The sequence below is a fragment of the Vicia villosa genome, linkage group LG7, assembly GCF_029867415.1.
Source record: "Vicia villosa cultivar HV-30 ecotype Madison, WI linkage group LG7, Vvil1.0, whole genome shotgun sequence".
Classification (NCBI taxonomy): Eukaryota; Viridiplantae; Streptophyta; class Magnoliopsida; order Fabales; family Fabaceae; genus Vicia; species Vicia villosa.
Genome location: NC_081186.1, coordinates 69447450 through 69469484, shown reverse-complemented (window position 1 = coordinate 69469484; position 22035 = coordinate 69447450). Strand labels below are relative to the sequence as shown.

The 22035-nt window shown below is 29.6% G+C and overlaps 2 protein-coding genes across 2 annotated transcripts; both read right to left on the bottom strand.

The window, feature by feature from the left end:
* Positions 1-1580: 1580 nt before the first annotated feature.
* LOC131617371 (heavy metal-associated isoprenylated plant protein 28) lies at positions 1581-3777 on the bottom strand. The gene is made up of 2 exons (XM_058888676.1): positions 3542-3777; positions 1581-2027 (listed from the first exon to the last, which is right to left on the bottom strand). The coding sequence occupies exons 1-2, from the start codon at positions 3666-3668 to the stop codon at positions 1744-1746; spliced, it is 411 nt and encodes a 136-aa protein (XP_058744659.1). The 5' UTR covers positions 3669-3777; the 3' UTR covers positions 1581-1743.
* Positions 3778-16475: 12698 nt separating this feature from the next.
* LOC131617370 (heavy metal-associated isoprenylated plant protein 9-like) lies at positions 16476-19341 on the bottom strand. Its single transcript, XM_058888675.1, has 5 exons — positions 18926-19341; positions 18623-18830; positions 18351-18523; positions 18036-18126; positions 16476-17084 (listed from the first exon to the last, which is right to left on the bottom strand). The coding sequence occupies exons 1-5, from the start codon at positions 18944-18946 to the stop codon at positions 16588-16590; spliced, it is 990 nt and encodes a 329-aa protein (XP_058744658.1). The 5' UTR covers positions 18947-19341; the 3' UTR covers positions 16476-16587.
* Positions 19342-22035: the final 2694 nt, after the last annotated feature.

The following is a 22035-nucleotide window of genomic DNA, read 5'->3' as shown; positions in this document are numbered from 1 at the left end:
TGATAATGAGATATTTGTGATTGATTGGGGGGGGGGGTTGTCTTGAAACTAACCGTTCTTGAAGATTGGATAAATATTTTCATATTGTTGCAAGATTGAGAAGTTGTTATTGGTGCTGACAAATTCCAGTGTGAAAAGAAAGAGGCTATTTTCTCCAAATTGCCTTAATAGTGAATGTGTGGAAGGCTACGGATAAGATAGAGTTCTTCTCAGATCTTCAAATAATTTACCGCTCAAGGAATTGGTAGAATCAAAGGGTTGATTGCTACAGATGAAGGCTTGACGTAAAATTGGTGATATTGGAAAATTCTTGAAGCGCTAATTGAGTAAAAATTGCGCATAAGAGTTTGGTGTAAAGTTGCGTACAAGTCAAGATCTAGAATTGAAGTTTTATTTTTTTCAGCATTATTTTGGACTAGTGATTGTACAAACTCTTGGAATATTTGTCAAAATATAATGAAGTTATGCAGGTTTCGATGGGAAACCATTGAAGAGTGCACCTAGACTCACGCACGAACGACAGAGTCAAAGCACTATAAATTCTTGTGTCATCTCTCTACCTTTACTCTTGAATTTAAATTTCATATTATATTGCATGCCTAGATTTTAATTCATATAGTGGTTTATCGTTTATTGCATTGATAGCGATTTATTGCTTAAGATTAGATTTTGTTGGAATTGGGACCTAATCGAGGTTTCGTGGTGATTAAAATTTGAAAAGCACTTCATTATATTTCGTGTTGAGTTTAAAATTTGCAAATTGAATTATTGTGTAATCACTTCTCGTGAATTATACGATTAGTATCAATTGAATACCTTGTGTATCGTCATTAATTTAATTTGTGATATTTGTACAATTGTTAAGTGTTTATGTGATTTAAATTCAATTCATGTATAGTTCACTCTATTTCGCTCTAAAATATTTCGGCGTCCAACGAAAATCTCCGATATTTCGTTCTCGAACAATCGATTGAAATTTATTTTAAAAGTATATTCACCCCCCCCCCCCCCTTTTCTATACTATTTTCTTACACCATATTCTTACCTAACAATCGTTATATTAATTTCTATATATTTTGACGATAATTCACTCATTCAGGTTACATGAAATCTAACTTTTTCATTAAGGAACCAAATCTATTGAGTTTGATGGTCACCTTTTCAGAGATAAAATAAAACAAAACATCATCACCTTTCTTTCTATTACCTTAGTTTCTCATGTGAAATGTAGAAGGAGGGAAAAAAAACCTTACCTTTTGTGGAGATCAACCAAATGAAAAACTAAGGTAATAGAGAGAAAGGTGGTGATGTCTTGTTTTATTTTATTTCTAAAAAGGTGACAATCAAACTCAATCATACTCAATAGAACAAAAAATACCTTTAAGAAAAGACAATTTGGCTAGAACAAGAAAAATCTAAATGTACCATAATAAGTTGTTGGTTTTTATAGCATACCAGAATAGCTCTAATTTGTAGAGGCACCATCATAATGTTATGTACCAAATTCATATAAGAAAGCCAAATTGCATTACATGAAGAACAAAACATTGCAAATGATAATTAAGAAACAAAATGCTAGAACAAGAAAATATATCCAATACAACCATTACAAATTTTACACTTAAACTTTAAAAAGATGCTTAACTATTTAAAAAGACTAAATATGTTTTTAATTTTTATAAAATTTATAGAGACAACATATTTAACTATTGTTGCTCTCATTCTCTAATTCACATTTTCCTTTTAGAAAGAATAAGATCTAGTGAAGACTTTTTTCCATGCCTTCAAACTCAAAGACCTAACCCTAGTTAAAGATAAAGAAGGCTTAAAGTCTTTGTGAGGAAAAGTTGGTAATGGAGTTGGTGAGGATTGTGTTTGTGAATTTTCTAATACAACATTGTCTTCTTGGTTCCAAAAACAAGCATCTTTTCTCTTGCTTCTAACTGTTTGTAACACATCAAATTTGTTGCAAATTCCCCAAACCGTCACCTTTTGTTGACAATGATCTACATTTATTGAGTATATGCCTGCCAAATTGCCGCAAATATACAATTTATTTAGCTAAAAAACATTAGAAATTGCTTAGCTTAGAGAACAATTTGAATTGAAATAATACATAAAAGTAATTTAGGACTATAATATTCCAGTTCACACAATCAGTTTGACTTTGCAACCTATAAATAATAGTCTTTCAAATAATATGTGCTCGACAAGACTAAAAATTCACTACAAATTATTTTAATTATTAGATATCAAACTCAAATATTAATTGGATTCCTTTTTTAGATTGAATTCAAGTGGTTAATGCTCTCTAAATTCATAGATAACAATAGTAGTATTTTATTGATAATGCTAACTTTTTTTTTAGAAATATAATTTAATGGAGTTATTATCATCTATATATTGATTTACTTTTTTTAGTTTAAAGTTTTTAAAAATAATTAGAAAAGAGAATTTTTTTAAAAAAAAAAATTAAGATAAAAAAAATGTTATAGATTATAGAATTCATGTAATTCTTCCTTTACCTTTCATTTTTTTATTTAAGTTTTTATTTTTTGAAATCGATAATTCGAATTGAATTGTATCCTATAGTTCCAACAAACGAAATATTACTTATTATTATTATTATTATTATTATTATTATTATTATTATTATTATTATTATTATTATTATTATTATTATTATTATTATTATTATTATTATTATTATTATTATTATTATTATTATTATTATTATTTAGAGACTGAATTTATAGTCTTTATTATAATGGAGGTAAGTGACATTACTCAACTTATATTAGGTAGTTGGAATAAATGAGTGTCAATTGTTGCTCTAAATGTTCAACCCATGCCAATAATATTTATTTGTATTTTGTTATAAAATGTATTAATGTAATCAAATTGTTGATACTTAAAAATAAATAAAAATAAAGATAATCTCTGTAATAATAATAATAATAATAATAATAATAATAATAATAATAATAATAATAATAATAATAATAATAATAATAATAATAATAATAATAATAAACTATTTTTTATACATTCAAATTTTTAAAATTTAAATAATATTTTGGGGAAATTCTTGAGAATTTCAAAGGATGAGAAAAGAAATTCTCTCTAATCATTGCTGACGGCCCACAAGTATCAATATCCGAGGAGCCCAATAATATAGCTGTGAAGTTTGAAAGCCCGTGTAAATAACATGAGGTGCAAAAGTGTTAAGAAAGAGTTGGTGAGCAGTAAAATTTGGTGTTCACCTTTAAAAAGTTGTACAAAATCATATTAAAAACACATCACAAGAATTATTGTGGTAAACTTTGTTTCAACTTATACTCTATTTTCAGCTTGTTATAACATGGCCCTCAAAAGTCAAAACATGTTTTTACAAAAATCTGCACATTTTTCTTCTTCCAAACTCCCTCAAATAATAATTTTTAGAAAGATAAAAGCTTGTACCTAATTTCATTGGCTGATTATATTACAAATTATGCATGGCTTTAAAACTATCACAAATTTAAATATATGCTAAATTTACCTTTGAGACTTGATAAGCTTTTCTTTATTTTCTTCTCACAGCCATAAGAATACAAAGGTACTCTCATTTCAACATACTGTGCCTCCACAATATTCTTGTAAGCTGGGACAATTTGCATGTTGGACATTCTCACAATTAAGTGCTTTAACTCACACACTATCTTCTTACCATTCAATGTGTCTTTCCAAGCCTTATATAAATTTTTTGTTCAGGATAAGGATCATGATGAGATCAGAAAATTCATTAGATTCTCTTTAAAAGAAGCCTTTCCTAGTATTATCTTTTTCCTTTATCTTCTTCAGCATTTGTTTCCTTTATGATGTGTTGCTGTATTACCTTTAAAGTCTTTTTTTTTTAAATAAAAAAAAAACCATATTTTATGAAAAGTCTATTGTCATGTATTTTTATCATCATAGCAATTTTATAATTTATTATATTTGTATTCTTATTAATCAATCTAAATTAGAGATTTTGGCATATTAATCTAAACAATAAAAAACTATTAAATAATTTAGAAATTAACAAAATGAAGAAAAAAAATTCAAATTCGTATAATTTAGTTGGTAGCTGAGTAAGAACATTATGTACAAGTGCGAGTTTGAACTTGCGACATCCAACCACTAAACTAATAAAAAATTCAAATAATGCAATTCTTAATTTAAACAATTACTATTAATTTATCAAATTTTACCAATCCTACAATCTAACTCACTCAAAATCATACTGCCTTCATTTTCTAACAAAACGAGGGTTAGACAAGAATAATTAACTAACAAACTTTTATGTATAACAACAAAAAATCAAACTAAGACTTATCTCACTAAATATGGTCGACTATATAGATTAACTTTTATTATAATATTATATCTAAAATTATATTTTTGTCTAAATTGTTAATCTCAACATATTTCATATTAAAATTCTTTATAGTCTTGTTAGATATTCTTCTTTTCTTAGTTGTTTGATTTCTTTTCATCTGATATATTTTTGTTACCACAAAATTTTCATGTTTTGCCTTTATTTGCTCAGACTATCTAATTTTTTTTTTTTTTTATCATTTTCTCTATTAATATAGATGTTATTTCAACACTCTATTTAATATTTTTCATTTATAATTCTGTCATGTCTATTTTTTTCAAATATCCAATACAGCATTCTCATTTTTTATACTTTTATTATATTTTTATGTTAATTCTTAACCGTTTAACATTTTGTCTCTTTTGACATAGTAGGTCTACAACTTAAATGGTATTTTTGCATCATATAAATTACTTAATTTTTTATACTAATAAATTAAAATAAAGTCTTAATATTTTTTATTATAGGCTCTGAAAGTAATATCTATTTAGGCAAATTAAGTCATCCCTAGTTGCCTATGATTAAGGAAATTGATATCATATGTTGAATGTGTATGATATGACGTGGACGACTGTAAAGCTGTGTCAGCAACTCTGTTTAGACCAATAAAAAAGTAGGTAGCACATCGTATTCTCCTTTACTTATTTATTTATATGTTGGGAATATGAAAGTTTTGGAGATTGGCTCCCATGTGGTTTGTTTTCCTTACCAAAGAAGAAAGTACTATTGAATTGATGATAGTTTCAAATTTATGCAACTAATTGATTAACTAATTAGACTCGTAACCTTGCATTAGGACATGATCATTGTGCTTTTTTAATGGTGTTATTATTATATGCAAAATGGATAATTTGTGCACTACTCATAGATCGATGCTAATGACATGCACATGCTTTTGTCTATTTGTTTTATTGGAAATATTGAAGTTGTTTTATAACTTAGGGAGTTAGAGGTTAGTTTTTGAATTGGTTTTTACTATTGAGTTCTATAAATTGCTAGGAAGATATGTACAAAATTTATATTTTTTCTCTCTTATCAATTGATCAAATTGACTTTTATGAGTTTCTTTCTTTATCAAACTCTAAGACACATTTTAGATGTATAATAATTTTTGGTATTTATGTTCCCGTGATTTTTAAGACACTTGGTTAATCACGATGAAGCTTAGTTAGATAAACTAGTTAGATACTTTGACGACAGTACGAATAAATTTATTAAATATAACATAAAATTTATTTAAATACATAAGTAAATTTAAAATTAATGATTAATTTTAAAATGAACAATGACGATATAAACTCAATTATATTAAAATACAAAGAGAAAAAAAGAGACCCGTTAAAGAAAAAAATGAATATTTAAAATAAAAATTTTATCTTTTAAATTAAAATAATTGTTAATTAAAATAAAAAACATATTGTGCTCATAGTGATCAGTAAAATAAAAAATTTATTTGATACGATATAAAATGTATTTCGATACACATGAAAAATTTAAAATGGTTTACTTGTAAAATGAACAATAATCATATAAATTTAATTGTATAAAATAATCATACAAAAAGAAAAAAAAGCTCTGAGATGGAGAAAGAAAAAATTAAGAGTTGGAAATAAGGATTTTGTCTATTAAATTAAGGCAATGATTGATTAAAATAAAAATAGATATTGTGTTGACACTGACCCGCGAGATAAAATAAATTGTTAACTTTTTAAAATTGAAAAAAAGATTATTAGTAGTTTTAGTGATAATAAATAAATATTGAGAAAAATTAAAATGAAAGTGAGAAAGTTTAGAAAAAAGAAATTTGAGAGAGATTTGAAATTTTAATCAAGAGGGAGAGAATGAATCTATGAATGCCACATGTCAATCTTGGAAAGAATTAGATGTATAGTAAATTGTTGAAATTGAACACATGACATTAGGGGTGATCAAAACCAAACCAACCCAATAGAAAACCGCAAACCAAACCAAACCAAACCGAAACCGCAAAAAACCGCATTTGGTTCGGATTAGTTTGGGTCATCTTTTAACAAAATCGCATGGTTTGGTTTGGTTTGCGGTTTGTATTTTATAAACCGAACCAAACCGAATCAAACCGCATTATGTTACAACCTAACTTTTACTTAACTCACATCCAACCCAAACTTAAATCTATAATACCTTAACCTTATGATTAAGAACAATTTTCTCATCCTTACACATGATTTTAGTCCCGATCTTCTCAAATCTCTAATAGCATTATCGTTTCTTCTTTTCCACATACATCTTCCCTCTTTTTCTATAATCTTTACTCTCTTATATTCTTTCTTTTTCACCTTCTCATTTTTATGCAAATGTTCCCTATTTCAGTTTCGTTTTTATCGCACATCTTTTTCTCTAATCTCTCAACTCTTTTGTTTTTTCTTTTTCACATTCACTAATCTCTCGTATCTTCTATTTTTTTGTTTCATTCTAATAATTTTTATATTATTTTATACTATTATTTTATGTTTATTATTCCACTTTTGTCTAATTTAATTTTTACATATTAAATAGAAAGTTATTGTCAAAATATGACGGGTTTTGTTGTTATTTGATAATGTATGAATGTCTAAATAAAAAGTTATGTTATCATCTATATGTATATGAATGGTTCAATAAAATATTTCTAAAAAACCGAACCAACCGCACCGAACCAAACCGCATTAGGTTGGTTTGGTTTGGTTCGGATTTTTTTTAAAAGCCAACCGAACCAAACTAAACCGCACGATTTTTTCTCTTGCGGTTCGGATGATTTTTTTCGTTAAAACCGCCCAAACCGCACCGCGATCACCCCTACATGACATGTTGTAATAGGAGATGAAAATGGAAAATGTAAACATTACTTGATTACTTAAATGCTCTTTTCTTAGTGTGAATAATTTGTAGTGAAAGAACAATTTAGAGAGTTCATACAATTGATTTTTAATGGGTTGATAGTTGATACAAGATATATGTGCTATAGACTTAATTGTTAACACTCATTAAATATATGTGTTAACCAAAATCGATAGACAATAATTGATTAAGCTCATTAAAGTATTAGGTAGCCGAATTATAAACCAATGGGCCAAAGGACCAACAGCATCAAATAGGACAGTTAATTGATGCTTTAGATCTATGCAAAGTATCAAGTGATCTGATTATATGGCTATACAAGTAGGTTCACAATTGTTAGGGAGTTTAAGAAAATCGAGAGTAATAGTAAGACCAATGCTCTAGGACCACAAAATATAGAAAATTAGTTTTTATTCAAAATTTGAAGGTATTAAATATATGGATCACCTCTCTTATAAATTTAACAGTTTACATGTTCATAGGTAATGTGAGAATTAATCACTTACACTTAAATTTCAGAATCTCTACCACAAATAATAGGGAAAATTAGTTTTTACTCAAAATTTTAAGGTATTAGATATATGGATCACCTCTCTTATAAATTCAACTGTTTATATATTCTTGGGTAATTTGAGAATTAACCTCTGACACTTAAATTTCACAATCTTTACCACAAATTTGAGTTCTTGCCTCCTATAGTAGGATTCAATATGTAATCCAACTCCCACTCTCCCACCAAGCCGAACCAAGATTCTAATATTTCTTGTTGCGGGAGTTCAAAAAAGTCGGGAGAAAATATGAGATCAATGCTTCTAGACCACGAGATATGAAGACGTCACATCTTCTTTCAAAATCTTAAGTTATTTGGTGTATGAGTCATCTCTCTTATAAATCCAACATCTATTTAAACGATGTGAGGTTAAATCACTCATACTTAAACATAACAACAACATAGGATCTCAAATACTTTGGAGATTTTGATATAATAAATTACAAACTATTGTAATATGTATTTGTAGTTATAAATTAAAATAATATACTAGAAACAATTTGAAGTATTTGTATGTATTTTAAAATTATAAATTAAATTTGAAAGAATTGTTTGATTTTTTTTTTTTTTTGCAATGTAAAGCGATTTAATATTTAATGTTAAATTTATAATTTATATATATATATATATATATATATATATATATATATATATATATATATATATATATATATATATAACCGTATTTATAATTAAGAATTATATTTTAAAAAAGATATTGAAGTATTTGTTTGCCTATTTAAAAGTGTTGCCAATGAATTGTGGAGTAAAATATTATATAATTCTCTGTTTTAGAAATAGATAGAGATAAATATGTGTATGTTTCGATGTATTGTGGATGTACAATTTATATAAATATATAAGATATATATGGAATGGAGAGCAATAGAAATAAATCAATAAATATACATGATTTTTAGTTAAAAAAATACAAGGGAATAAGTCGTGGAATATGAAAAGAGATTTATAAATGAAACTTTATACTTTTAACAAAATATTAAATGTTATATTTTAAATAGCATCAGATCATATTTTTACTGATGTAGTTGTTAAGAGAATGACATGTCAATGAAATAGTATGAAGCTCAATTTTAATATATTATCATAGAATAGATGGTAATATACAAGTTAAGATCTTCTCCATTTTTCTCTTATCCATTTTGTCAATTACCAAAGTTTTGTAAATATAAATACAATAATGTGATATTTGATGGATCCACTTATTTTTAATACATTATAAATGTCTTCAAAACTTTAGTAATGGAGAGGGAAAATGGAGAAGAAAAATGGAGAAGATCTTGACTCGTAATATACATAGGTTTGATGGATACTAGAAGAAAGCTCCATATGAGATTCCCCAACACATAAATTGTTGCCACATGCGACATTCAAACATGAGATTGAGAGAGGAGCTTTGATTTTCCTTTTCTTGCATTACTTTTTTATTTAACATCTAAATTAATTATTTATAATCACCCCAAAAATAATTTTAAGAAAAGTTAGTAGTAATGTGAGTATATCCAAAAACATGTGAGATCCTTGCTATATTTTCCTTTCAACCATGGGTTTTGTCAGCCATCCCATGTTATTTACTATATCATTTTCAAAATCACATGCCACTAACATATTATTTACTATATCATTTTCAAAATCACATGCCACTAACATGTTATTAACTATATCATTTTCAAAATCACATGCTACTAACCATTCTATGATTAAGCAGAGAAAAAGAACTTGAAGATATACTCATATATCACTATCATTTAATCAACAAAACATTATACTATATAAATAGTACGTACAATAAAAAGACACAATCATGTTTCATTCATAAAATTGGTTTTCTTTTTGTAAAAAAAAAAAAAAAAATGTGAAAGAGGAAAAATTAGGAGTAGTGTGGATAACTATTTTGTGAATTCTTTGTTTATCTAAGAATGAGATTTGCTTTTGAAATGAGGTTTGGAATGTGAATGATACGGTTTGGAGAAATTACTCACCTCATATTTAGTTTTTATGATTTTAACAAAGATCCTTTGTAATTTCTTTCGTAATTCTAATTGGTTTGTAATTCCTTTGGGAACTCTTAGTTCTTTGTTTAATATCAATCATTTTATTATAACTGGTTATTCCATTTAAGCACAATTTTTCTTCCATATTCCACCGATTAAATTCCAAAAAATTACAATGAAATGCAACATGCATTTTAATTTTCATAACTGGACAGTTAAGGTGGTATAATACATTTGGTTTTATGTCATACTTCAACAATTACAATTTTGACTTAAAAACGTGATAATTTAATTTATCCATCTACCACTTTGTTGCTCTCTGTAAATTTAACATCAATTAAACTTTTTTTTTATCTTTTCCTTGCTTGAACCCTGATCATGCCATCTGCATCCACTTGTTTGGGTTGAAAAAGAATTACAAGTGTGAGTAGTATGAGAAAGTCTAACATTGGTTAGGAATGTGAAGACTTAGCATTTATAAGTGAGAGAACCAACAAGCCTATCACCTTAAGTGTGTCTCTTACAAAGGTGTGTTGCTCAAAAGGAAAGTCTCTAAGTATAAAAATGCTCCTCGTGTTGACCCCCCTTGATTTTCCTAACAATTTCCATTCACCTTTTGTTTTGCTTTAGTAATCTAATAATTTCAGAAGTATAGTTTTTCAACCATCTTTTACTCCACTTGCAGATGCATCCATGAAGATCCATATTTTTTAGTTTTGCAACCCTTCAGGCACATTCAAAGCATAACATTCAAGGACTGCATAATTGTCCCTTTGAGATGGTATAATCTCTCTCCTTACCTTATTACAAGTTAAATGATAATCAAAGGAATTTGTAACCGTTCTCTTACTACTAGTAGTATCAATAGTAGGAACCTCCACATCAAACAAAGTCTTCTTCGCCATGGTTTTTAAAAGCTTCATCTTTAGGTCTTTACTGTTCTTTCCCTAATGGTACTCACTAAAAGTAATACATCTGCGATTGATGAAATTCGATCCTCAAAAGCTCCATTCCCAACAACTCATAATCCTTCCTACCTTGAATAGCCATTGAGGACACAATTCACAACGTTACTATCAAGAAAAATTGGCTTGATTTAATCAATATGCAAAGTTTTGACAAAATTCCAAATAGAGTAGGTTACACTCTTCCTACTTCAAACCTCCATAAGTGTTTGGAAGTATATTCCTATAAATAAATATCTATCGATTAGGTAATCTAATTTGTCACCAGTCTTAGTCCAGAAACTCCATGGCAACTCAACAGTCAAATCAGATTCTATCCACTGTCTTCTGCAAATTTCATTAAAGTGTTATGAGAAAACCTCTAATCATCCATCATTTCTTGACCTCAAATCCCATAGCTCTTTATTTTCATGAAAGTTTTCACTAGATGTTGATGAATTAACAATAACATTGGAACCTTCTAAAATATATAAGTCACATATTTTAGACCATTAAGCCATTATCACTTAACCATGAGAAATCTTCAACACCCTATATTAAACTATAATGTAGTAGTTTAGATCATTAAACATTTTTATCATTAAAATTTTTTTCTTGAGCTCTAGAACATACCTCGCGTTATAAAGAAGAAATTCACGATCATCGAATATTTTAAGTCTGATCGTACTAATGTCATGAACCTTGCAAGCCTTATTGACACCATGGTGAACTACTCCATCTTCCTTAAATATCAAAGTCTCAAAGTATTCTTTTATTAGACACATGTGATAAGAGCGGCCTATGTAACGACCGTTTTCTTTAATTATTTATTTATGTGAGTTAAGTGAATTAATTGTGAATTATGTGTTAATGATATGCTTAATTGATTTTATGTTGTTTTATTTTGGAATTGTTAGTATATAATATAAGATAGTAAGTATTGTTGATTATTGGGCCTAAGTTGATATTAGTAAGGGAGGGGTGTTAATTAGAGCCCATTAGCAATTTAAGATAGTAAGGGTTTAACAAAACAAGGGTTTTAGGGGTTTTAGACTTAGAAGCTCATTTTGACAAAGTTGTGAAAGAAGAGAAGAGTAGAGTGAAGAGAAAGAGGGGAATCTCATAGTGAAGATAGAGTTGTCTTCAATCCAAACCTAAGGTAAGGGTGGGATTCTTTCATGCTAAAGGGATGTATGATGATGTTTTGGGTGGGGTTTTGATTATATGTTGTTATCCATGAATGTGTAGAAATTGAATAGAGATTGTTAGAGTTTATAATTGACTTCTATGAAATTGTGAATCTAAGCTTGATTGAAGATGTGTTGATGTTAGAAGACCCATAATAGGTGTTATAATTGTGTCTATAACATGTATTCGATTGACATTCGTGATGCTTGGTGTTTTCCAACTTGATTGGGTTGAGTTTGGGGGTTTTTGGATGGGTTTTGTATGCTGTTTTCTGTGTTTGGGGTGTTCTAGAATCGCCCAGTTTGCGCCGCGAACCCTTGTTTGCGCCGCAAACCCTGTATGCAGAAACTTGGGAATTTCTGAAATCGCCCAGTTTGCGCCGCGAACCCTTGTTTGCGCCGCAAACCCCGTTGGCAGAAACTTGGATATTTTTGGATTTGCTCAGTTTGCGCCGCAAACCCTGTTTGCGCCGCAAACCCTGTTTTGCAGAATTTTTTCTAAACTTTGAAATGCTGTATCTTTTGAACCGTAACTCCTTTTTAAGTGCCGTTTGGACCTACGTGAAGCCCTAATTGATGTCTTTCTATTGAATATGCTTAGTATAACTTTGGAAACTCTTGGAATCTCCTTGAATTGGATTTTGTTGACATTGGATATTCGGAATTGATTATGTCGTTTAAGTTGATCATGTCGTATACGTAGATTATGTTGTTTGAGTCGATTATGTCGTTAAGTGTGATTGTGAATGTGCATCATTGAGTCACATTCATTGCATTGTTTGAGACGGCCCTATTGGCAATTGTTTGAGACGACCCTTGTGGCAAATGTTTGAGACGGCCCAATGGCAATTGTTTGAGACGGGAGTTTTACTCCAATGGTACCACATGCATTTGCATTGTTCGAGTTGCATAAGTAAAGTCGTATGATGAGTCGTATTTGGATATTTGTGTGTGCATAACATGAATGTTATCTTGTGTCGGTTTGATGGTTGTTTCGTTGAACATATGTAATAATCGACTACGTATGCCTTAATTGAGATTGATATTATTGTTATGAATGATGTGAACATTAGTAAGTGATATATGTTGAGAAGTGGTGACCGATGTATGATTATTTCTCCACTTTGAATATTATCATACGCTTCTTTATAATGAATGATATCTCACCCCTTCTGTTTGAATGTTGCCCTCCATTGGTAACGTGCAGGTAATAACGCGGAGTAGTCGTGTACCTATAGCTCGAGTCGGTGTGTGTCAATGCTCTGATACGTAGCACTCGGGGAACGTTGAATTACTTGTTTACGTCTTGTTTCTTGTGTTTATCCTTGTTGAACTTTGTCCTTATGTTATGCTAAGACTTGTTAGATGTATTGAGCCGTGTTTGGCCTTGACATTATGAGTTGTATTGTTGTTGACTTATGATTTTCCGCTGCGATGCAAGTACTTAATTTTGATGGCAATGATTAATGATTTCGATATTGTTCTCCTACATGTGTGTTATGTATCTAAGTGATTGAGCAGGATATATGTATGCGATGTTTGTTGTTTAAAAATGTGACGCTCCGAATCGTTATGTTCTAATTGTTTGAAATTTTGTACTCTGATATTCCTGTTAATTGCGGGGTAGATTTGGGGTGTTACAGCCTAAGCTCATGATCCAACCCTCTTCAACCTCCAAACACATTACCACTAGTGCATCAGCACTATGATAACTATATATGTGAGGCAACAATAATCTGAACAAAATTTTCATTGTCCTTCCTCTCGGGACAATCCCTTTAGAAATGACTGGTTTTTTGACAAACAAATCATTTTAACATTTACTTGTTAAGCCTCTTTGATTTGAACATCCCTCTACGCTCACTTTCTCCTCTTGAGAGACTTGTGCCTTCATCACTATTGTCAATCTTCAAATCTTTTGTCTTTGAATTTTTTTCGGATCTGAATTTCATCCAAAGTAATAGTGCATTCATTACTATTAATAAGGACATGACTAAAATGCTTAAATGATCTCTCTAATGAGCTCAAAACGAGTAGAGTATTGCCCTCATATTCAATCTTCACCTTATTATTCTTAAGATAATTAATGATCTTGGAAATTCTGTCAACTGCTCCACTATGGATTTATTCTCTACCATTTGGGATCAATAAAGTTTTTGTTTTAGATATAACCTGTGAGGCAACGACTTAGTCATATACAATGATTAAAGTTTCTTACCACATCGAAGTCGAAGTCTTCTCCCTAACAACTTCCCTTATAATCTTATTCCCGAGGCACAATATAATGAGACTTCTGGCCTTATCCACCATCTCGGTCTTCTCTAATTTGGTTAGGTGTGCAGGCATCGAAGTCTCACCCTTCAATGCTTCAATACACTTTATTGATTTAAATTTCTTGCATCTCCACTTTCCACAATCCAAAATTGTTTTATCGTAAAAATTTCTCAATCTTCCATTTGGAACTTACGGTGCTCAATTGTAAACAAAATCCTTTTGTCCACGGTAGAGACCACTTATTGCAAAATTGAAAGGTTCAATCATACCAAAAAATGGATGTGTGATGACAAAGAACAGTGAACCAAAATAAATGGCCTTCAACAAAAATAACTCTCTATGCAATAAGACAACAACTTAACTTGGCAGAAGAAGATAAAAGACAAGGAACTCAATAACTTGTTTATCCAATTTGATCAAATTATCTACTATGGGGGAGAACAACTCTCCGATTCACTATACTTCTAATAGTTGTTACAAAAGATTACAAATGAGTTACAAGAAAATAGTCATCTAAGTTCGCGAGAACAAACCATATTTTCTACCCAAGTATTTTTAATTTCAATCTCTCTAATCTCTATATATAAATCACATAAGCCTAAAGTGTTTAGAAATGCTTCTCAATCTCCTTTAGATATTTTCAATGGTTTACCAAATTCTAAGAACACACTCTTAAGAATTTATCCATGTCTCTCTAAGATTACTAGTTGGATTTCCAAATCCTTTTCTCCATTTTCAACTCTAAAATTCTAAAGGTTGTGAAGACAATAATGATAACGATACCTATTGATAAAAGCTGAAACACAACGGATCCATAACAAGCTCAAAACATTACTCATTAACAAACAAATCCACAAACCAAAACAATGAAGCCCAATACATGTGAATCGAGATAATCGAGCCCAAGATCTGACAGACTGATGCACCCGCCGCGTCAGATGCACCTTTAACCATCCTCCCGCCGTGCCGCCCTCACTGTCGGCCTCCGCTGCGCCATCACGTCGACTCTGCCGCCAACCCTTGTCGACTTCTAAACTAATTTTTGATATTTGTAATCTCGATTCATATTTTCTTTCTTTTTATCACTTAAAATTTTAAAATATAGTTTAGCAACTACTATGATCATGGAAAATTCTTAGGTAGACACAAACACAACATTTTCTCTCTCCTTCATAATCACAACCATCCCATGAATCAAATTAGAAAAGAAATTAAAATTAAAAATAAAATAAATTAAAAAAATTTCTCTCTTCTTACTAGTTGATCCTAAGAATATGAATTTAGAGTTATTTCCATGCAAGAATTTATCTATGATCATTGTCTTCTTCTTCAACAATAAATTGAGTGTTATGTTGCTTTTTGTTGGTTTTTCGTATTCTCAAAATGTATTTTGTTATTAAATCTATTGAGTTTGACTAAGTCAATATAACTTATTCATTTCAAAGAACTAATATAACACTTTTGTTTTATAATGAATTAAAATGAATTCTGAAATTAAGTTTGAGAGAAAAAGGGAGTTAAGAAAAAGAAGAAAAAAACCATGAAATAACAGTTCCCTTTTCCACCGTCTCTACTCATTTGGTTTAGTTTCAATAGTTCAAAGACAAAATATTTTTGATACTTTATGATCAAGATTTTAAAATACGGTCCATGAGTGCTAAAATACGGTCCCCAACCGCAAAAATTGCCGCTAAAATACAGTTCCGACTGCAAAAACTACTGCATTTTACGTTTTTATATTAAAGAACTATTGATTCACACTGCAATGTCTGTAATTTACACCTGCATAAGAAATTCTGTTGCACATAATCGATCAATTACAAAATTTTAATTAATTAAAAAATAAATATAATATTTTTTCTCTCCTTCATAATCATCACCACGTCATGTTTACGATAACCCAAAATTGAATTATTCTTTTAGAGAATTTAGTGAAGTGAATAAAAATGTGAGTATATCTAAAAACATGTGAGGCTCTTGAATGTGGCAGTAGTAGCACCCAACTTTTTTTCATTTCAATCATGCGTTTTGTCAGCCATCCCATGTTATTATTTACTATATCATTTTCAAAATCACATGCCACCAACCATTCTAAGCATAATGAAATTGTTTAACATTAATATTACATTAACTAACCAAGCAAAGAAAAATAACTTGAAAAAGATACACTCATATATCACATGCATTTATACAACATTACATTAATATATATAACTATAGTATATTAGTATATAACAATATATCGTACATACGTTAAAAAAAGACATAACGATATATCATTAATCAGCTTAATTATTATAAGTGCTTATTCCATTTAAACACATTTTTCCCTCCATAATCCACCAATTATAAACTCCCAAAATTACTATGAAATGCAACATGCATTTGGATTTTCATCACTGAATAATTGAGGTGGTGGAATACGATCAATCACATAGAGTGGAGGATACTGATAATAATACATCATTCTCTTCATTCCTTCTTCATCAATATTAACCATAGCACCATTATTATTCTCTTCTTTCTTTGCTTCTTCTTTGCTTTCTTCACCTCCCTTTTCTTCTTTGTTCTCCTCATTTTTACTATTCTCACCTCCCTCTTCTTTCTTTGGTTCTTCGGTTGGTTTCTCTTCTTCTTTCTTATTCCCTTCTGGTTTAGCTTCTTCTTCTGATGCCGCGGGTTTAGCTTCTTCTTCTTTTTTGGTTTCTTCTTCTTTCTTTTCTGGTTCAGGTTCTGGTTGAGGAACTATTTTTGCTTGTTTTTTGGTTCTTCTGTAGACATATTCAACTAGCTTGTTTGCATCCATGGTTCCTGTCACTGTTACTTTTCCTGTGCTAAACTCTGTCACTGCTGTTTGAACACCTACATTAACCATTACATGTTTTCACCGTTAATTACCGGTAAAAATCATTAGAAGCTCACATACAAAATTTTAAATAACGGGTGTGGCCACGTTGCATACGCTTAAAAACTTTTGTGATTTTAGTTGGTACAGATATTGCAATACCGATTGCAGTCGTTGCAGTATGAATTAACCACAACTTTTTTTCATCATAAAAATGATGAATAACAGTATTAATATCGGCATTGACATCTTCCAATACTGTTTTATCAGGTATGTTTTCACGATAACAGACTATTTTTTAATACCTTGTTCACGCATATAATTATGAGGTTCAAGATTTCACGATAATAGACTATTTTTTAAAACCTTGTTCACGCATATAATTATGAGGTTCAGGATTTGAACCCTGATAATAACGTCCAACTCAACAATATCGATATTTTGCGAATTGAGATAGGATTTTTAAAACTATGTTTCTTTTTTAAAAAAATTCAGCAAAGAATTAAAGCTGTTTAATTTTTAATCACTATATGTTGACAAAATTAGACATCATTGAAATATTTGATGAAAATCTTTTCACTCCCTCACAACTATTTCTTTCACTGTTTGAAGCACAATCTCATGCAAGAACATGGATCATGGGATTGGGGTCTACAATAATAGGGTCCAACATCAATTAATGCTAACTTGGCAATTTCAAAGATACAAAACATGAAAAGATGGACATGCACAAATTCAGGATTGATGATTCATCCTTTAATTGGATCCATTTGCAATATTTTTTTTTATTTAATTTTTTCATGAAGTTAACTTGTCACAATCATATAAACTTCAATGGACACCAGAGAATTTAATCATGAAGAAAGTAGCTGTCAATTTCTTCCCCTTTTATCTATATGTACTTTTTCAATGAGAAATAAAACTGTAGCTATCATCATGTTGAAATTGAATAAGAAATAAAATTTTACCTCTCATTTGGAGTATCTTTCTCTTGAGTTGCTCAGCACAAGCCTCACAATGCATGTTCACATTAAGTTCCACTGTTTCTGGTCCACTAACCTGAAAAAAACAGTAATTTTAAGTCTTAACAAATTGTCTCATTTGAGCTTATAAAATTAATTAAACTCAAGTAATTCACTTTCTCAAATAATTATCACAACGTGTCACGAACACGCGTTCTGTATCTTTGTCTCTGTGTCTGTCTATATTTTTATCTAATTGTCTATCTGTTTATCTGTCTGTCTATGATTTTTAACAAGAAAAGAGAAAAATACTATGATTACCTGAGAATTAACAACTTCAGGAATAGGTTCTCCTTCTGCCGGAGGCAATGGAGATATAACACTTGCTCTTCTCTTTGTTTTCTTTATAATTGTATTACATATAGTTTGAGGCTCAACTATACCCTTTATAGTAACTTCATTTTTAGCCATGTCAATTAGCACTCCTTCAACTCCTATTAAAAGATAAACACAAAACAAAAATGACTACACATGATTCATGCATATAATAAACATTTGGTAACAAAAACAACAAAAATACAACATTTATGTACCTCTCATTTTCATAATAGATCTTTGAATCTTCTTGGCACATCCTACACAATGCAAGTCCACAAAAAGCACACATGGTGAAGGTGGTTTTGGCTCTTCCTTTTTCTCTTCTTCTTGCTTCTTTTCCTCCTTCTTTTCCTCTACTTGCTTCTCCTCAGTCTTTTCTTCTTTCTTCTCCTCTTGCTTCACCTCAACCTTTGGTTGTTCCTCCTATACTCAATGATAAAAATATGTTCAAAACTTCAAATATAACTCAAGTACTAAATGAGAAAAATATGAATAACAATCTCAAAAAGTTATGTTACCTGTTTTGCTTCCTCACCCATTTTAGTGTATGAAGTATCAAATCACAATTCTGATTTTGGAAAATAAATGTTTAAAGAAACAAAAGATGAAGAATACTTATATAAGTATATAGATATAAGTGAAGGAGTTTAAGATATAAAGTTGGTAATGATTTAATTATAAAGCTAAACCAAGTGATTCCTCACCACATGCAATACCACTAAGGGAACACTAAGATTAATATTTCTTTTATGAAAAAGGGTTTGAAGAATGAAGGGGTGAAGCATTGATGTAAGATAAGCAGCTTTATAGAGAAAGGAGATTAATAGTAGTGAGGTCAAATTGGAAAAAAGAGAGAGAGAGAAAAAAAAAAGTTACTATTGTATGAATTTGAAAAAGAAAATTAGAATAGTTCCATTAAGCACCGAGTGATAGAATATTGATAAAAAAAACATGAGTAGGTGGTGAAGTGTCATTCTGTCAGACATGCATGGCATATGTGTCAGTGTAGCACCTTATTATGACAACCTGGACAGTTACTAGCTAGGTGTAAGTGAATGAGAATCCATGGTTTTAGTACCTTAAATTATGATTCTTATGACTCATTTTACTCTTGTCCTTTTTAAGTGATTAAATAATGTTTAGAATCTTTTACATGCTAACGAGATAACTGCAGTCATTTTAAACAACTGAATGATTACTTTTGTGTAAAAAGTAGGGTTGTTGAAAAAAAATCTAAGAGTTAAACTCCACCGTTGAATCGAACAAAATTGAAGTAAAATAATTGAACTGTTACGTTTGGATAGTGAATCAAACTATTATGCATAAACAATTCTAAATCAAATCGTAACTAAAACCGAATAGAATTGAAACTGGATTCGAACCGAATCAAAATTGAAAATGAAAAATACTTAAAACAAGTAAAAAAAATTATTTTTTTAATTGAAAAATAGTTTATCGGTTCGGTTGTTTGATAAAGTCTTCGGTTTGAAAAAAAATCTTCTAACGGTTTAAAATTTTGAAACGGTATATCAAACTAATAACTTTGGTTCAATTCAACTCTTAGTAAATTAAAACAGTTCAGTTTAATTCGAATAAATTTTTACTATAATTTATTTTGGTTCGGTTCAATTTTTTTAACGGACCGTAACATAGGAGCCCTTGTAAAAAAATATTTGTTTTGAAGTTTTTTGCTTTTTCTTGCTGATTCATCATTCTTCTCCCCATAAAGGAGAAGTTAAGTTATGCATAAAGCTTGCTTGTTGTAACATCAATTTCTTCCTTTTATCAAGGTTCAAAGGTACTTTAATTTCATGATGGGGAGTCTTATTACAATTTATTAATGAAAAGATTAAGAATTTATATATTATTGGTGTTATGGTTCATAAGCATAGAGAAAGATATCCAAATTGATGAAAAAGTAGGTTTGAATCAAATAAGACAGATGTCATGAACATAATCACGCATTTATTATGATTTCTTAAAAATGAAATTAGTTGATACATAATGTCCTTTTAGTCTCTTACACGAATTAGAGTTTAAGCAACATATTTCTTATTTCCATAACATATGATTGGGATTAACTAAACATGGGGATCATAGAAACCACTTTATACTTAGACTAAAAAAGCAAGCCAAGAAAGTTGAACTCCACGTGGGATGTTATTAGCCTTTATATTTTCTATGACAAAGTTTTTTCCTTGATACATGTATGTATTTAATTGGATTATAAAACACCTAATTTTTCATTTCTACTTTTAAAAACTAATCCACTTTTCCTTTATTAGATTAAATATTAGAGAGGTATGGCGCAACCAGATATATCTGTTCCGCTTTGTTATTTTTTATAAAATTTTAATATATAGAAATTTAAAATTTTGACCTGCTCGAAATAAAGAAAGTTATAACAGACATGCGGTCTTTGCAATTTCTTAAAGAGTAAAAATTACACACACAAAAAAATGTTAATACATTCGCTCATATGACAAAAATAAATGCAAAATGAATATACTTCATAGATCGAATCCGTTTTGACACGCTTGTATTTAAGTAACCAAATACTAAAGGCTAAAAAGTAATGAGACAAGCTTTCCATTTAACATTAAATGTTGTGTCCTTACCAAACTATATGTTAACTTTATGAATTGGATTGGTAAGTTTCATTTTCAATCATATACTCTTTGTAAGGAAACCTAAAAACCAATCTTTTTTTAGGCTAGGTTGTTCTCAACATGTTAATGGAAAAAGAAGCTTTTGACTTGAATACTTCTTCCTTTTGATGCATCGAAGAAAGATGAAGTTTCAATTTTCTAGGTATATATGTGTAATGTAACACGTGGAGATGACTCATTTGGACAATAACAAGGAACCTTTTGGGATTTTACTCCATTATGGTTATTTTTGGTGAGAAGTCTTAGTCTTGAAATATTTAAGAGAAATAAATTCTTCCAACACTTGTAAAAGTTTAAAAATAGAGTGATAACCGACCGATTTAGTCTTTAGAATTGTAATCATCATGTAAGTTAGGCATAAATTAATAAAGCTGATTGAGATCCCAAAATGCGCGGTTGTAAATTGAGAGTGTGATCCAAAATTTAGTATTGTAAATTTAATTAATTCTAAAATATATTAATGGTGATTAATTTTTTTTTTATTTTGATTTTTACATCTTTTTGGCAGTCTTATGTGAGAAATTAAAAATCTTGTTGTTTATTTTTAGTTTATTTGTCCGTCATCATATAAAGAATATAGTAGTCAAATATATTAATAGAATAAAAGGGTGTTGTATACTTTATTATAGGTGTGATCTAGGTTAGTTTTACCCGACTCTATAATAGACGTCAATTATATTGGCTAAAATACAATGGTTGGGAGAAAGAATCTGCTCATGTATGAATTGCAAGAGATTTTATATTTTTCTCTTTGGAATATGTGAATATCTTTTTCTCAATTTCAAGATTGAGTTATATATAGGATTCCTGAGTTAGGAGAAACAATATATTTCACTTCTTTATCAGAAACTTGATAGTAAGGGAAGACTAATTCTTCCCCAAATTGTGAGGGAGGTAGTTTTCCTGCTTTTACTCATACTTTTACACCTCATGTGGCCCGTAGTATATTAAGCGAAATA

What these genes read in the sequence shown, in the direction of transcription:
- LOC131617371 (XM_058888676.1), bottom strand. Translation starts at nt 3,668, where the DNA reads ATGTCCAACATGCAAATTGTCCCAGCTTACAAGAATATTGTGGAGGCA. An exon ending in AAGCTTATCAAGTCTCAAAG is followed by an intron (nt 2,028 to 3,541) that starts GTAAATTTAGCA and finishes GCAATTTGGCAG; the next exon opens with GCATATACTCAATAAATGTA.
- LOC131617370 (XM_058888675.1), bottom strand. Translation starts at nt 18,946, where the DNA reads ATGGGTGAGGAAGCAAAACAG. An exon ending in ATCTATTATGAAAATGAGAG is followed by an intron (nt 18,524 to 18,622) that starts GTACATAAATGT and finishes ATCTTTTAATAG; the next exon opens with GAGTTGAAGGAGTGCTAATT. An exon ending in AAAGATACTCCAAATGAGAG is followed by an intron (nt 17,085 to 18,035) that starts GTAAAATTTTAT and finishes TGGTTAATGTAG; the next exon opens with GTGTTCAAACAGCAGTGACA.